The 16,869-nt window shown below is 43.5% G+C and overlaps 1 protein-coding gene across 1 annotated transcript in view; it reads left to right on the top strand.

The window, feature by feature from the left end:
* Positions 1–423: 423 nt before the first annotated feature.
* The window catches only part of ITIH2 (inter-alpha-trypsin inhibitor heavy chain 2), a 46,915-nt gene continuing 30,469 nt past the window's right edge, over positions 424–16,869 (top strand). The window contains exons 1-9 of the mRNA XM_019543740.1: positions 424–600; positions 2,768–2,842; positions 5,990–6,022; positions 7,228–7,400; positions 7,666–7,770; positions 9,960–10,122; positions 11,414–11,521; positions 12,647–12,775; positions 15,761–15,877. Of these exons, the coding sequence (XP_019399285.1) occupies positions 517–600; positions 2,768–2,842; positions 5,990–6,022; positions 7,228–7,400; positions 7,666–7,770; positions 9,960–10,122; positions 11,414–11,521; positions 12,647–12,775; positions 15,761–15,877 (987 nt within the window). The 5' untranslated portion in view covers positions 424–516. The remainder of the gene's footprint in view (positions 601–2,767; positions 2,843–5,989; positions 6,023–7,227; positions 7,401–7,665; positions 7,771–9,959; positions 10,123–11,413; positions 11,522–12,646; positions 12,776–15,760; positions 15,878–16,869) is intronic.

Here is a 16,869-nt window from a genome sequence, read left to right as displayed (position 1 = left end):
AAGTAAAGGGGTATTCATGTAATGCAAACCCACATCTCATACTGCCTACCCACTAGTGGAGAGTGGTTTGGAGATCCTTCGGGTATTGTTGCATTCGTCTCTTTCAGAACTGGTTATTGCCTTATTTGCCATCCGACAGATTTATCTGGAGTACGTTTTCTCTTTGATCTCTCATATTTTTAATTCTTCAAGGTCTGGCCGGCGCCTGACAGAGAATTAGTTAAACACCAGGGGAATCTACAAAGGCAAGAACTCAGCCTATCCAATGCCAAGCTGCTATCAGGGGCATGACAGAGTGAAGACACGGTATTTGCCCAACCATCACCCCTGCCCCCAATGCTGTGCCTTGCATCACAGGGCAAATATTTACCCAGGGCCTAAACAAAGTCAGCGTTTCAAAATTTTGTTCAAAATACTACATAACCTCCCATCATTTCCTAGAACTTGGCTCAGTGTAGGAGAGCTCCTCTATCCAGTGCCTATGCCAGCTGCTCTCAGGAGGCAAGGAGAGAGAAAATGAAGCCTTTGTTTTGCTTCCTGCTTTTATTCTTGATTTCTGAAATGCACAGCTTTGATCTCGTCATCGAGGGGATCCCAGATGTAAGTATTTAAACAGAGGGCCCCTTCTTCTGACACTCAGGCCCCTGTTGCCTTCAGCGAGCCCACCGCCGGGTCTATCGATGACTTCTCTTAATGGTTTTGCCTACTCTGCATTCTCCTTTAAGTTTCTTTTACCCTCTGCTACAATTAAGCCTTGTTGTGTTTCACATACTACCTTGTCTGCTTTCTTAGTGCTGCTCTTTGCTATGGTTTTATTAAACTAGGGGCAGATATTGGCATGACTCTGGATTACTCAGCCCCAATCCAGCTCCAGTGAGGGTGTGCGTGGGCTCAGTACAGATCTCCTAGTAGAGATGGGGCACCACAGAGCGCAGTTCCTTGAGGAGAGGGATCATTGGCACGTCTACTCAGCATAATGCAGCACTGTGCAGAGGTACTTAAGTGAGATTGGTACCCAGGGAAGCACAGTGTGTTAGTCCAGGTGTAACATGGCTTTATTGCTTCAGGTACCCAAGCTAGCTAGCTTGGATATCTCTATAAAGAACTCCATTATCCCATAAAGATATAACCTTGTTTTGCCTTCATCTCAGAATACCATCTGCTTGTGACAGTTCTGATCCAAACTCTATTTATTGTGCATATTTCAAACATTGGCAATTAGCAGACGGGGTGGTATGAATTTCAATGAGCCCTAACTTCCTTCTCAAATAATAATCCTAATAACGAGTTAGAAGGAGAAACTTTCTCTTTGTTTCTTGGTACGAGGCCTTTAATGACTCAAAGAGATTCTCTCAATTTTGCAGTGTCTGGGACAAAATAAGTGGTCTGAACCTTGGCCTGCACACCAAAGAGTGATCAATTTAAGTAAAATCTTGAACTAAATAAGGTATTAAACTAAATAAGGCGCTGGATAGAGTTGGTAGGAGAAAGAGTTTCAGTCGTGTGGAAGGATGTGGCTCTTTGAGAGCCAATTTCTTCAGAGGGCAGTGAATCAAGTTCCCAGTTCCCCACTTGTATCTAGGAGTAAGTTCACCGTAGGATAAAACTAGAGTAATACAGTAAAAAGTGGGTGCATCTACACATGCCGATTTAAGGCACATTAGCCATTTGCAGGCACATTAAGGGGGTGTGTCTACACATGCGTGCCCTTAATTCTTCTTTAAAATGGTGATTTTAGGCTATTAACGCCTAAATTCAATACCTGCAAAAAAGTAGGTATCTGATTTAGGTCCAAATAGCTTAAAGCGCCTTAATCCACATGTAGATGTGCTAAGGTGCATTAACGCTGTGTATGTCAATTGACTTGGGACTAACCTTAGTCCCAAATTGGTCTGCACATCACATAAATGTGCATGTAGTCGTGCACCTAAATTGCCTTGATGCATATTAGGCAACTATGCATTAAGTTTAGGTAAACGTAAAAGCATGTGTAGGCACGCCCCATGAGATTACATCAAAATGATGACTGAAAGGAGATCTAATTGTTCCCTTTGAATAAATCAGGGAAGTAAGGTCAAGAAAGGAGGCAAGCTATTTAAACTAAAGGACTATCTTGATCCAGGTACAAATACGTATATTTTCTCACATACAGCACATACCTTTTTCCTAAAAACCAGCTGTTGGAAATTGAAATGCACATAACATGTGAGAAATACAGCAATAGCAGGTTCTGCCACTTACCAGCTGAAACCAAAAGTAAAATCTTTAGTGATCTGCAGGGACCAGAACAATGAGAGGTCCCAGTACCCTAGGTGCTGAAACTCAATTGCTTACTAATAGGAAAGATCTTTTTAAAATTCATTCTTCCTTTCAAGAACAAGGTGCTTTCTATATTCCAAAGCATATTGTATATGAGAAAATACAGTAAATCTGTCATGACAAAACTTAAAAAGCATTTGATTCTGGAAGAGCCTTCTAAAGGGAGGAGTGGGGCAAACACCCAAATAATTTTAGGATTTGGTTCAATGTGTTTGTGAATGGGGTGATATGACATGTGATAGCAGAGGATGGGACGTGATGACCCAAGAAGTCCCTTCTCAGTCCAACATGAAAGCTAAAGAAGTGGCTCAATTATGCTCTTCTGCATCGCATCCATTCTGTTATCTTTAATGCATTACTACTTCTGAAATAGAAATCTCTGACCTTGAGATCTCCCCTAATGTGAATATTAAAACCATTTCCCTGAGTCTCCTTTTGTCTCCTGCAGGATCTGGAGAATTTACTTAACCTGGAGGTTGATGGATTCGTTTCAAAGCTGATGGCAGGAAGTGGCAGGTACCAGGTACAATAACCATAACATCTTATGAAGCCTAAGGAGGGAAGGTGACAGTACACTACAAGTAACAGTAATGACACGCACGTGGTTAGCCTCATGCATGAGGAAAGTGCCGTTGACTTCAGCAGACTCTGCCTGTGTGATCTGGTCACAGACTTGAGGTCAAACTGTCAATGGGGAAGTCACTAGTGATGGAATAAGGAGCCTACCAGTCCTACTGTAAGGCCCCTGGTTCATCTGTACCTTAGGTAAAGCTTGGTTTTACCTATGAAATAAGCTGGTGCTGGTAGAGTTGGTAGAGCAATTAGCTCGGTAGAGCTGGTCAAAGTTTGTTAAAATGTTGTACGTATTGTGCAGATCGTTTTAATCTGTCATGTATTAAAACAGACCAATTTTAAAGTGTTTTCTCTGGGATATTTAAGTGAAATGTTTCTTGTGATTGACAAAATGGTAATTTAAAAAAAAAAGTTCTTTAATTTCAAAATATGTTTAATTAACCTTTTCTCTTTGGAAATCAAAAATGTGGCTTTGATCTTGTAAGCACTTACAGCCATGGTTAACATCATGCATGCATGCAAAAATGTCTCTGAGTAAAATTGAATAACCTGTGGTGTGGAAAGTTAACTTACATGGGCTTGATTATCATTTTCCCGGAGGCTCTTTTATGATGATCAGACTGCAAAAGAAAGCTTTATATTGGGTATAAATATAATTTGCCCACACTTTTAAGTTCCTTTTCCACTGTCAGAGTGACAAAAAGGGACTTTAGTGCAAAGGAAAATCAGGTCAATGCATATTTGCAAATTTAGAGCCTATATGACTTAGGGCTGGTCTAGACCCTGTGTCAGCATAACTGTAGATTGGGGTAAGTTTTTCCCAATACAGTTATAGTAATATAACTGATAGCATGAATATAGTCATGCAAGGGTCTTGTACCAGCATATGGTATTCATCTGCAATCAGAATGACTGTTCTCTTTAACCCGTGGGTTAACAGATGAGCTGAGGCGGGCAGTAGATAACCAGTGTGCGAGAATGACACCAGTAGGCCATGCAGTTGCATCTCCATTCACAGCTCCTCACTTCTCTGCATCTCGCAAATTAAGGCAGCGGAAAACAAAGGTTTTGAAAATGCAGGATTGGCATCCTTTGTAACGTGTCAGGAACTGTGATCTCCATTGAAACCCAGGCAAATGCCACAAAAAGCTTTCTAACAATGTTTGTCACACTCCAAATTGGTCACAGTTCACTGGTATCTCCACTTACCCAGCTGTCCAAGTGAGTGATAAACAAGAAAGCATGCTTGCAAAGTGACATTCGTTTATAGTCAGATTCTTTATTGCAGGAGTGGCAAATCCGGGTTACTGGCTACTGATCTTTGATGTCTTGTGAGGTACCATAAAGCCAAAGTTTTCCAGAGTGACTACTGATTTTCACGTCTCCATTTCTTGGGTATCCAGCTTAAAGACAATTAAAAGAGGTCTGTGTTTCAGAGAGCTGGTACTCAGAGCTATCTATGAATGAGGTTCCCTCTTAAGGTCTGTTAAGGTAAACAGCCAGAAATTCAGGGTCTCAGTCTCAGTAATCACTTTAAGAAATCTTGGCTATGAGTTTTTTGTTTGACCTAGGAGCTTTTCATAGACGTTCATAGACATTCAGGCTGGAAGGGACCCCGGAGGATTATCGAGTCCAGCCCCCAACTTAAATCCACCTTGCCCTCCGTACCCTTACTACAGCCAATGGGAACTTGGTAGTGGTTGTTGCCTTTGTACAACTTTGTTGGCCAGCTGTTGCCTCATACAACCATAACTGGAAGGGATTGGGATTTGAGCCACATGACCAAAGTTTGTTGAGTTTGGTTCATGATGTCACAGCACCACCGTGGAAGAGATGAAAAACAAAACATGGCTCTAGTGAAGAGCAACACTTGAATCCAGCGTCCGAAGAGGTTCAAAATACAAATGAAGAGCCACATTTTGAACGTGGTCTCTACTTTATCAATGGCATAAATCCAAAACTTCAGATCTACCCACCACCAAGCTTAGAGACATCTGAAATCCGGATCAGGAAGTTTCAGCTGGAGGCCATCTCTAGCTACCTGCAGCATTCCCCAATAAAAACTTAGGTCATATTTATTCACAGTCAGAAAGTAAGTTTCTCTACCTGTAATCCTTTAAAATATCTGAATAAGCGGGACATCATCTATGCTACCTAGATTTATATCTGTTGCATAGATTCCTCTGGCTACTCAAGCACCAGTTAACTCAGCATAAATTGAATAACTTGAACCTGTCACAAACGTCACAAAAAACCCAAACCATTTTGAGATTCTTCTATATTTTCTGCCTTCTCCCTCATCTTGAGTCTCTGTCATATATTTGTGGTTTATATTTGGGAAAGTTAAGCGCTATGATTAGATTAGCCACCAGAGGTCACTGCTTCTTCACTGAAATGCCAATTCCTGCTATTTTCGTGTGGCAGTAAAAAAATTAGCTTGTTAGTGACCGTTATTTCAAGTTTGTAAGTGGAAAATGTTGATAAAAATCATGCAAAATAAAAAATATATATCATTTTGGTTGAAACGTTCCACCAAGTTTCAAATTTTCTTAGAAACGTGAAAATAAATATATTTGCCAGAAAACCCCAAGATTTGTGTTTTTCTCCCCAAAAAAGCTTTTTTGGGGGAGAATATGTCACTTTTTAGCTAGAAAGTGTGGTGAAATAATTCAGAGTTTTCCTGGGGAAGCAGATGCCTCTCACGAAACAAGCAAATGGGCAAAAGAAATGTAACGTTTTGCCAAATGCTCAATTTTCCGTCAGAAATCATTCCAATGGAAACATTGTCTTCAGCCCAAGTTTTGGTTTTGAAAACACCTAAATCCCAGAGGCAGACTTTCAACCATGTCTGACTGGTCTCATGCTCCTAAATCACAAGGGAGCTTTTGAAAATACCACATTTAAATATAAGAAAGAAGTCAAATGGGACCCTGAAAATTCAAATGAAGCGACGTGACTTGATTCTGAGCATTTTGTGAAAGTGTATCTATCCAATGGGCAACGGACTCATTTTTCAGTGGTTAATTGATCTTTATTACGGTCTGAATTTTCAGGCGTGCTGAAGTCTCACCCGTCATTTCTTTTTTTTCTTTGTCAGAGAAGCGCGTCGGACGAGCACTCTGGAGAGTCGGTGAGTTTTCACTTCTGTGGAAAAAATAAAAGGACAGCATGATTTTCCAGTTAATCATTCCCTGGAAATCAATCCTGCTGTTTGTTCTGCTCTGTGGTTGTATCACTGATCGGGTATTCACCTGCTGTCTTTGAACAGTTGAGTGCTTACACAATGCTCTTCCACAGTGATTCATACCACCTACCTTGGTTGTCTAGATTGTACTGATGAAGGAATAAGCAATAATAATAATAGCAATGTGCCCCTCTTCTCCTTCCAAGGCAAATGTTTTATAACCATCAGATCCAACCAGGCTGTTCTCCTATTTCCAGTCCTACATCTCAACCACGGCCAGGTTCAATCCAGTCTGTGCCACGCCTCCACCCGCTCTTGTTTCAGGTTCATCTTCAAAAGCAAAAGGCTTGTCAATCCTCATCCTCTCTTACAGGATGTGTTAATGAAATAAATAAAAGGCTTGCTGCCTATGCTTGAACGGTAGCGGCTTACATTAAAGGAGTGATTCTCGAGCAATCAATAATACTCATGCAGAAGGCTGCCAAGATATTCTTTGTTACCTTTCGACCAGGCTTATTTGTGTGTGTTGAGTAACAGGATTAAGATACAGTTCACTATTGCTCAGAAATGAAAATAGTGCCCATGCATGTGTTGGCAAAGACAAAACCATATAGGAAAGGAGGTGGGAACTTTACTAACCACCAAAAAACATGGTGGTCTTCCTCCTAGGCCAAGAAACTCTTTTAGGAAGCAACAAGCTGTAGGTTACTTGGCTCTAACCACTGTCTTGAAACTTCTTCACCTGCATCAGTCTGGATGCAGGGGTGGGCAACTATTTTGGGCAGAGGGCCACTTACTGAGTTTTGGCAAGCCATCGAGGGCCACATGACAGGCAGCCAGGGGCAGATAAATATTAATTTACTAAATTTTTTAGGGGCCCCACGGGCTGGATAGAATAGCCTGGCAAGCCACATCCAGGCCCCGGGCCACATTTTGCCCACTCCTGGTCTAGTGTCTTGCATTACTCCTTTGTCAGACAAACTTGTCTCAGATACCTGAGATGCACAAGACTTTTCTGTCCTATCTGGGTGCCTTTTTGTGAGGAAATGTGGCTGAATACAAGCACTACGGTCAGCAGGGGATGGATTTGGTGCCTAAGTTATTCTATGAACAGACGTCCCAACTTTGGAAAATGCTTTGTTCCATGGCAGACGGACGACAGTGACAAGATAGGTATTTACAGCTACAAAGTCCAGTCCACGATCACATCGCGTCTGGCCAGCACAATGATCCAGAGCAAAGTGGTGAATAATGCTAAGCATCCCCAGCACCTGGTGTTTGAGGTGCAGATCCCCAAAGGAGCCTTTATTGACAACTTTACTATGTAAGTAGCAGCAGTTGTGGCTGTTGTACCGGGGGGGTGTCAACGAATGAATAAAAACATGGTGGGAGGGAAAACATCCCTAAATCTTTATCTTATGTTAAATGCTATTTATAGGTTAACCTTTCGTCTCTCTTATTTAATGCAAAAAATTCCACCGGATCATAAGTAGGTTTCATTTGACTTCATTTTTCATTAAACTAAAGGAAGCCCCTCTTCCCTTTCACAATGGTCTCCATTAGGATCTACCTGTGCTTCTTTTCCTCAGGGATGTCAATGGAATAACATTTACCAGCTCCATTAAAGAAAAATCTGAAGCCAGGAAACTGTATGCTCAAGCCAGAGCCAAAGGCAAAGCTGCTGGAATAGTGAGGTGAAAAGCTTTCTCCTCTTTATTAGCCTTTCATTTGGTTAAAATCTCACTTTATTCTTCCCTGATTGAGAGATTATTCCCTTTCCTGACAGCAGTGTATGACACTAACATAATACACGTGTAATGGCCCTACTCTGGGAAATCACTTAGACACATGCTTAATTTTAAGCCCATGAACAGCCTGCTGAACACTGTGCTGAAGTGCTTCGCTGGAGTGCAGGCTATGCATTACATAGTTGTATAGAAGTTTATTATGAGCAGCTTGTACGTTACAAATATGGGGGGAAATTCATCACTGTGCAGTTGGCCAGCATGATGTCCCTGCACCATTTAGGTCCTATTTGAAGAGTTTACCTGGGACATAAGTGGTGCACAGCACTTGTGCTGGCTTGAGAGATTGCTCAAGTTCAGTGGCAGCATCACAACTAGGTTGCAGGAGGTTTGGTTCAGGTTTCTGGACAACAGGACCATCAACTTGTTTTTCCTTTTCAAGGCAGAGAAAGTGGCCGCCTGCAAATGCAAGATAGGGGCTGACACTGCGCTACCCAAATCTCAATCCTGGGGTGGGTTTGAAATGGCATGGAGTTTTGGATGGGAGGAATTCAGTTCCAGGTTTTGATTATTGGATGATACAGGGTGTAGGCTGGGCTCATTGCAAACTTCAGATCTACCTCTGTGAGTCTTGACTCGAAACACAGCAAAAAAAGAGATGCTTGAAAACTCATTGGGAGCATGTCAGTTGAGATGATGTTTTGTTTAAGAAAAACAACTGAAGCAAAGCATTTTGAGAAAGCTGAAACACCCCTCCGGGAAGAGGAACATCTGGAATGTTTTTTGGTTTGTTGGTTTTGAAACGAGTTGTTTCTGCATTTATTTTTATATTACATGACACATTACAGTCAAAATCAGAAAAGTGGGTTTTTTTGATTGGCCTGAATTTTTTTTTTTTTAAATTACACTCTATGGGAAATTAAGTGTGTATACATACACATATATGTGTATGTGTATATATACACTCCCACACATATATATATAATACGCACACCCATACATGTATATTCTTTCTGTATTGAAATAAAAAAGACAATTTCAGAAAGTTGTATAGTCTGGTGGAAAAAAAGAATTCTGACTCTAATCAGCTTTGCTGTTTGTGTCCCTGGTTTTGCAACACAAAACCAATGATACCAACAAAGCCATGGCCAGATCACTCAAATCACTCTAGACATACCCTGTTCATATATAGTCCTTCTAAAGCACTTGCCTTTCCTGGGGAAAGGCTACTTAGCTAAATGGACTGTTAATCTAAAACAGTTTGGCCCTCCTTGGGAACGTCTATATGTGACGCAATAAACTCCGGCACAGTTTGGGCCAGAGTTTATTGTTGCCAAGTGTTGCATCTACACATGTGCCTGGGACCGCAGCATGTTGAGCCAGGTCATGGCATCTCTGACTGGCAGCGGACCCCAGGGCTTAGCCTGCTAGCCCAGGTCTGCTCTTGCCCAGCTCAATGTGCTGTGGAGGAACTGGCTGGGACACAAGGGTCCTTCAGTGCAGAGCTAGCTGGCGGGCAGGCCCCACACTGTAGCACCCTTGTGCCTCACCCAGCCACCTCGACATCTACATGTGTGTTGCTGCAGAGTAAAAAATCTCTGCAGCAGGCTAGTACTTGTAAATATAAGTACTAGCCTGCTGCAGAGTTTATTCGTTTCCTGTGGCCTAAGAGAGCTGCACATGTAGGTGCTGAGATGTTTATGGCGGAGCTAGTTAAGCAACTCCACGGTAAATGTCTCGGTAGATGTGCCCCTTATGTTCTTATATTCATGTTCCTCTGGAGCAGTAGCTCTCAGCCAGGATGCTGCAGCGCCTTGGAGAGACCCTTTCACAGGTGCTGTGATCACAGCCAGGTAATACCCCATATGCCTGGTGGAGAACCGGACTGGGCATATATGCTCCACCCCCATCAGCAAAAAGTACACTTAACTCATTTTTCCACTGTCAATTTGACAGCGTTACTAAGTTAATATAGGCCAGCTCCTGCAGTAGATATATATTTTAAGCCACCTTGGAGTCAGCTGAGCTGGGCTTTTAGTAGAAAGCAAGCATTTTAAGTTGCACTGGTCATCATGAGTTTCTTGTATGTAGGGGCTTGCTGCACAGTGATACCATTTTATGTTCTGAAAACCTTTCAGGAGCAATGCCCTTGATATGGAAAACTTCAGAACGGAAGTGAATGTGCCAGGAGGAACAAAGGTCCAGTTTCAAATTCATTATCAAGAAATGATTCGGAGGAGATTGTCGTCTTATGAGCACACTATCTCTCTGAGGCCCGGGCGACTGGCAAAGCACCTTGAGGTACAGCAGATGGCTAAAGGGTTGTGTGTTTGCTACTCAGAGCATGGCAAGTAGCTGGCAGTTGTTTGAATTTCTCAGAAAAGATGAGCACTCATGACCAGGGATCCTGATTTTCTCTGGTTTTAAAAAATCCCCAATTTTTGGTTTAAAAAAAAAGTAACCCCAAATCCACATTTTCCATGATTAAAATGAAACACCACCTTATATATATCTATGTAGTAGTGATGCTTCATTTAAATCACAGAAAATGTGGATTTGGGGTTACTGTTTTTTAACTGAAATGTGGGGATTTTTTTAAAGCGGGGAAAACCAGGATCCCTGCTCACAGTTCCTACAATGTGCACTACTGAACAGTTATACACAGCTCATAGCTCCTTGCTTATATGAATCATGCAAGCAAATAGGGATGTCTTATATGAGGAAGGCAAACAGGAGTTCCCCTTTATTTTGAATGCTACCCCCAACTACAGAGAGAAGTGTCCTGCAGGCACAACTAATATTTTGCACTATAAATCTTTCATAGTTTCATAGTTTCTAGAGTCGGAAGGGACCTGAGCAGATCATCTAGTCTGACTCCCCGCCATGGCAGGAAAGAGTACTGGGGTCAAACGACCCCAGCAAGGTGTACATCTTTCCCCTAAGGTCACTGGGTTTTGACTCAGGCCTTGAACTGCAGTGTATGAGATCCTTTTGACTGAAGACCTAAATTGCTCCTGAATCCAGTCTCCAGACTCCTTGCCTGATTTCTTACCCAGTAGGAAAATCAGAAAGGGCTTAAGCCCAATCTTGGGACAAGAAGGGGAAACAATTTCTGTCCAGTCTCGGCACACACTTCAGAGGTGGGAAAAGCAGCTCATTCTCCCCACTAAATGCTTGACACCATGAGCTTCCCAATGAGTCTTCTCCCTGACAGTGGGACAAGGGGCAGTGACCCAGGGTCTCTGCTGGTAGCTTGGATCCAGAGGCTAATGTGAGGAAGGGTACGTAGAAGGAAGGACAGAAGTGGACCATTTTTTCTCCTCCAGTAAAAGTAGGATAAGGCCTCCCATTCAACTTCCTAGTTAGAGGTGGGGGAGAGGGTAAGGAGGAGCAGTATTTACTAAAACTGTGTTGTCTTGGTCTGTTTTAATCACGGCTTGAACCCTGCCTGTGGTAAGACTGGGTCCATTCCTAAGGCAACATTCATATGGGTCAGGATCTGCCTTGAACACAATCAGTGGAGGGGGTTCATGAGCCAGGGGTGGGGGTATAATTCAGCTCCACTCTCACTGTCCTTCCCTCTTGCCTTTAGGTAGATGTCCGGATTATCGAGCCTCAAGGACTTCGGTATGTGCATACTCCTAACACGCTGGGAGATCACTTTGATGGACTCACTACCTTGTCAAAGGGAGAGAAAAAGGTAATGCTCAAAGCAGGAGTTGATCTCCGGGAACATTGTCTCGCACGGGGTATATGATTCTCTCAGTATTTGCTGGGACCATGAAAAAACAATTTCATGCTCACCACAAAGAAAGGACGGTTAAAGGGGAGATCTGCCTTGCAAAATGCAGACCATTGATGCTACCACTCTACCTTTAAATAGGGCTTGGGCCCTGAAAAGGAGGAAGTTTCAGACACTCTATGAAGTCCAAGAGGCAATGTTATTATGGTTCCTCATTTCATGAGGGTCAGGTGCAGCCAAAAATACAGTTAAGAACTGAATTATCTGCATATTCAGCAAAAGACTCCAGATTTAGCAAACACTGAATAATGTGCAAATGTACATGCAAATATGTTGGTGAAATTCAGTCCACAGTTGGAGTCAATCATTTTAACTCTTTTCTGTTCATATCAACTTCTATCCAAAAGAACAGGAGTACAGGCTTAGTAGTAATTATAGTTGTATTATTACTGCTAATGATTTGGTTGTTCCAATAATGGGCCAATGTTAGATGTTGTGCAAACACAGGGCAGAGGTGGCACTTGTTCCTAAGAGCTTACCATCTTAATACTGGCATGCACAAACACAAATATTGAAAATTTATTATTGACTGTATGATAGCCCTTATTTTCTTTTTTAATGAATGCAGCCAGGAAAAGAAAACCAATACCATGGGTGCAGCTAGACAAGATGAGCCCAGTGCAGCCCTCCAGCCTGCAGCGCTCCAAGGGGGCATGTAGCAGTGAAAGCCGCACCCCCCATCCCGTGCCCCCCTGTCCCACACCCTGCGCCCCTCACCCACTCCAGTTTCCCACCACTTTGCTGCCTGCTGCAGCCTTGGGAGCTGCCGATGGGCTGTGCCGCACCCTTTCCCTAATCCCAGGCTCACTCCATCCCTGCCTCAATGCCATGGGAACGTGTCCCTATTTTTTACATTATAAAGTGAGTTTGCTTTATGTGAATTCAGTTTATGCACCAGTCTCCGGGAATGCATGTGCTGCATAAATCGAGGGAGACCTGTATCTAGCCTCTCTTTAAATGATCCCATGGTCATCCAAAGTATGTTTTTGCAGTGAAGTCACATTTTTCATTTCTCATTTCAAGGCCCACATCTCCTTCAAACCAACACTGGCCCAACAGCGAAAATGCCCCACGTGCTCCTCCACGGCAGTAGATGGGAATTTTGTGGTGCAGTATGATGTGAATAGAGAAAAGGCGGCTGGGGAACTGGAAGTAAGTTCATTCTGTTCATATCTGCAGCTGTTTGACCAGCAACAGAAACCTAAGACTCGCCATGGCAGAGGAGAAGATCCTAGGACCTCTCTCTGGTACTTTCTGCTTTCCACTAGGGTGGAGCGAAGCACTGGCAGAACATGCCCAACAGATGAGAACTAAAGGACAATGAAAGGGCAAGGGGGATTGTAGGCAAACAGAAAAGAGGGTATGCCTACATGTGCAGTTAATGCTCAGAAAGCTTACTGCACAGTAAAATACTGCACAGTGGCCATGTCTACATGAGATGCTGAGTGAACAGTAGCCCAACATTACTGCGCAGTAGTGCCTTGTGGCAAAAACTGTAATGCAGTGCTACTGCACAGTAGTATTTGGCTACTGCACAGGAGTGTCACAAAAAGGCATTCACTGGCAATACTGCGCAGTAACTTGGGTTACTGTGCATTTGTTTAATACTTGCTTATACACAAGTACTATAAACAAGTGTATAAAACAAGTACTAAACAAATGCACAGTAGCCCAAGTTACTGTGCAGTAGCATCTCATATAGATGTGGCTAGTAAGCTTTCCCTAAGTTCTTGTCTACACGTGCACCTGCTAGAAGAAAATTTGCTCCAGACAGGAGCAGTTCAGGGCATGGATACTCTTGTCCTGCTTTGCTACTATATGGCCACACGGGGGAGATCCAGGCCCCCCTGGGTGCCAGCCCCAGGCTGGCAGAGGGCACTGGGGTCAGGCCTGGGTTCAGGTTGGGTGGGGGAAGCTATCCTGCATCTGGGGTAGCTGCCCCAATCCCACCCCTACCCCAGGCAGCTGCCTGCTGCTGAACTCTGATCATGGAGCTCTGGGTAGGGACAATGTCTGCTGTCCTCACAGCAGGCAGCTCCTGGCCCCTGGCTCCAAGATCAGACCTGGGGCTGTGACATTGCCCTCCCCCCGGGAGCTGTCTGTTGCTGGAGCTGGCTCTGATTGGGACAGCTCCCAAAGGACGGGGAGATTGTCCCGGGCCCTGGCTCCAATCTTGGAGCTGGGAGCCTGAGCTGCCTGCTGCAGGGGCAAGGGGACATTGTTGCTGCTCCTGCTCTGTGATCGGAGCCAGCCCTGGCAGCAGGCAGCTGCCCAGGGAAGGAGAGAGTTCTTCCATGCCCTGCTGCCTGGGAGCAATTTGCTCCTGGTCAGCTATGTAACCATGCACTATCGTGCAGCAGCTACTGCATGGTAAACCTACTACCTGTGTTTACAGGTAATAGGAAACCACACAATAAACTAATCTACTGTGCAGTAGCTCTTGCAGACGGGTATATAGTGATACTTTATTGAGCAGTAGATTAGTCTATTGTGCAGTAAAGCGTCTCGTGTAGACACACCCAGAGTTATCTAAATTCTGATTTGACCAAAAGTCCTAACGAAAATGGTAACAAGGACAGGACCGACTTCTTATCTTGTCTGAAACCCATCATTTTTCACCTCATAGTGCTTTCTCCAGCACCATTCAGAGGTCCTCAGTCAGACAAAAGAGTAGTAGAACATTGTATGGATGCATCAAAATATGGCAAAGTGGTACTGCATCAGCTTTGTGCTGATACCCACTTTGGTTGAATCGTTATGGATGGGTAAGCTCATGCAAACCCTGCTCTTACATGCCAATGCAGAGCTGTCCCCGAACGGGGAGTGAACTGAATTCTGTTCTTTCTGGCGGAAATGGACAGCGCAGACAGAAGTGCAGCTCCGTGCTGTAACTGAGAAGGCTTTGCAGCAAGCGCTCTGAGTTACAACGGTCTCCCGGACCAAACAGAAGTTCATTGATGGTTCTAGCAAGGAGGGGGATCTTGCTGCTAGCCACAACCGGTTTCCTAGCCGTGGCCCCTCCCCTCCCGCAGCCTGTCCCTGTTTTCTGAATGGGAAGGGGGGAAGGGAGCAGGGGGGAGCTCATTCTAGGGGGGCCCCAGCTGGCGCTGGAGGGTGGGGTGGGTGAATTGGAGCCCCCACACCTTAGAGGCGCTCCAGTATACTCACCCACCCTTCAGCAGGGGCTGAAAAAAACCCAGACTGAACTGCCTCCACTCCCTTTCCCCCCTCCCATTCTGAAACCAGCTCAGAAGCTGGCAGACACAAGTTACAGAAGATGCTATACTTTGAAATGTCTTCATCTGAATCTGAATGCAGGGTCAGATCATTGCCCAATTGGCCATTTTTTAAGTGGTCTGCAGCTGTGCGCTTGTGTTTAGTCATGACTATAGACTGCTTTCTGTGGCCAGATCGGGTGAAAATTGTCACTACTGTCTGTGCCCTGACCAGTGGTGCTCACATATTGTACAATGATTGTGAATGCAATCTAAAAAGATGTCTCTGACATGGACCTGTGTAACTTCTTGGTTTATGATCAAAATATATTAAGTTGCAGTTCAGTACTGATAATATTCAGAACTCCAAATAGCCAAGCTCAGTCCATTAATAAAAAACAAATTCTGCACTTAAAAATCAGGTGTATTACAAAGCTGCTAGCTCACGGAAGAGATCTGCCCTAAAAACTACCTCTCAAAGGCACCCAATATTTAAATGCTGCCTGGTTTCCACCGAGTAGTAGGAATTTCAATGCTGTTCCTAAAGTGGCTTAACAGGTTTTCACCAACCCTTATCTTTCTTTTAGCCAAGGTATCTCAAATTCAGCAAACAAATAATTTACTTATGCTAACTAATTCCCTATTTTGAATATCAGTCGAGCCACTTTGCTAGTCTCGCTATAAATTCTCATGGCTGGAATGTTGCAATTCAAGACTCGTGAAGGAAGAAAGCATTCTTTGACTTTGGTTCACAATTATACACTTACCTTGAGTACAAATATTTGCGGAATATAAAGCATTGATTAACGAACTGAAAGAAGAATTTGTCCGGGGAAGAAGAATAAAATCTTTCATTTCGTTAATTGTCTTGCGACACAGAATCTTTACAAGATCTCAAGTTACTGGAATTTTTATTTTGCAGGTTTTTAATGGCTATTTTATTCACTTCTTTGCTCCTGAAAATCTGGATCCTCTGCCCAAAAACATCTTATTTGTTATTGACGTCAGTGGCTCAATGTGGGGCCTGAAAATGAAACAAGTAAGTGTTTGATTTCTACAGCCAAAAGGACTTGCCTTTATGGCCCCTTGCTATACCTAGGTATTGCTTTTCTGACTGGTACAGCTCTTTCCAGCTTTAGAAATCAAGGATAGATCACTAAAAGTGACTAGGTCAGATCTTTAAATATTCAATCAAAGTCCTGCTCCAGTGTTTTCCTGAGTAAAGGACTTCAGAATTTGACCCACCGTATTTAATAACCTTGTTTAAATGTTTTACAACACGGATGTTGTCATTTGAATAGCACTTAGCTCTTGAGCAATACTTTTCAAGCAGAGATATTAAAGCACTGGGCAAAGACATCCACCTCATTCCTACAGATACGATACCACTGGGCACTGGTGGGGTCTCTGCTGGACTGTGCATCGAGTTTGTGGGCACCAGATTTCATGAAAGATGAAAACAAGTTGGAGAGAGTCCAGAGAACACTAACTAGAATATGGGGGTTTAGAAAATGTAACTAGAAGGGGGAAAATGAGAGCAGTGGATTAGTTAAGTCTAGAAAAGAGGACTTGGGAGCACGTGATGAATCTCTAAATATGTCAAAAAATTTTTATAAAGAGGACAGTGAAAAACTACTGAGCAATGGTTGTTCTTGAAGCAATTGGTTTAGCAAAAAAGACGTTTGGGTTAGATATGGGAAACACCTTTCTAACTCTAAAAACACTTATGTTTTCATAGTTTCATAGTTTCTAGGGTCAGAAGGGACCTGAGCAGATCATCGATTCCAACCCCTGCCGTGGCAGGAAAGAGTACTGGGGTCAAACGACCCCAGCAAGGTGTTCATCCAGCCTTGTCTTAAAGACCCCCAAGGTAGGAGCCTGCACCACTTCACTTGAAAGTTGGTTCCAGACCCTAGCCGCCCTGACTGTGAAGTCGCGCCTCCTGATGTCTAGTCTGAATCTCCCCTCTGCCAGCTTGTGACCGTTATTCCTGGTCACTCCTGGCGGTGCTCGGGGGAACAGGGACTCCCC

The sequence above is a fragment of the Crocodylus porosus genome, unplaced genomic scaffold, assembly GCF_001723895.1.
Source record: "Crocodylus porosus isolate Cpor-Errol unplaced genomic scaffold, CroPor_comp1, whole genome shotgun sequence".
Taxonomy (NCBI): Eukaryota; Metazoa; Chordata; order Crocodylia; family Crocodylidae; genus Crocodylus; species Crocodylus porosus.
This window is presented reverse-complemented; position numbering and strand designations above follow the sequence as displayed.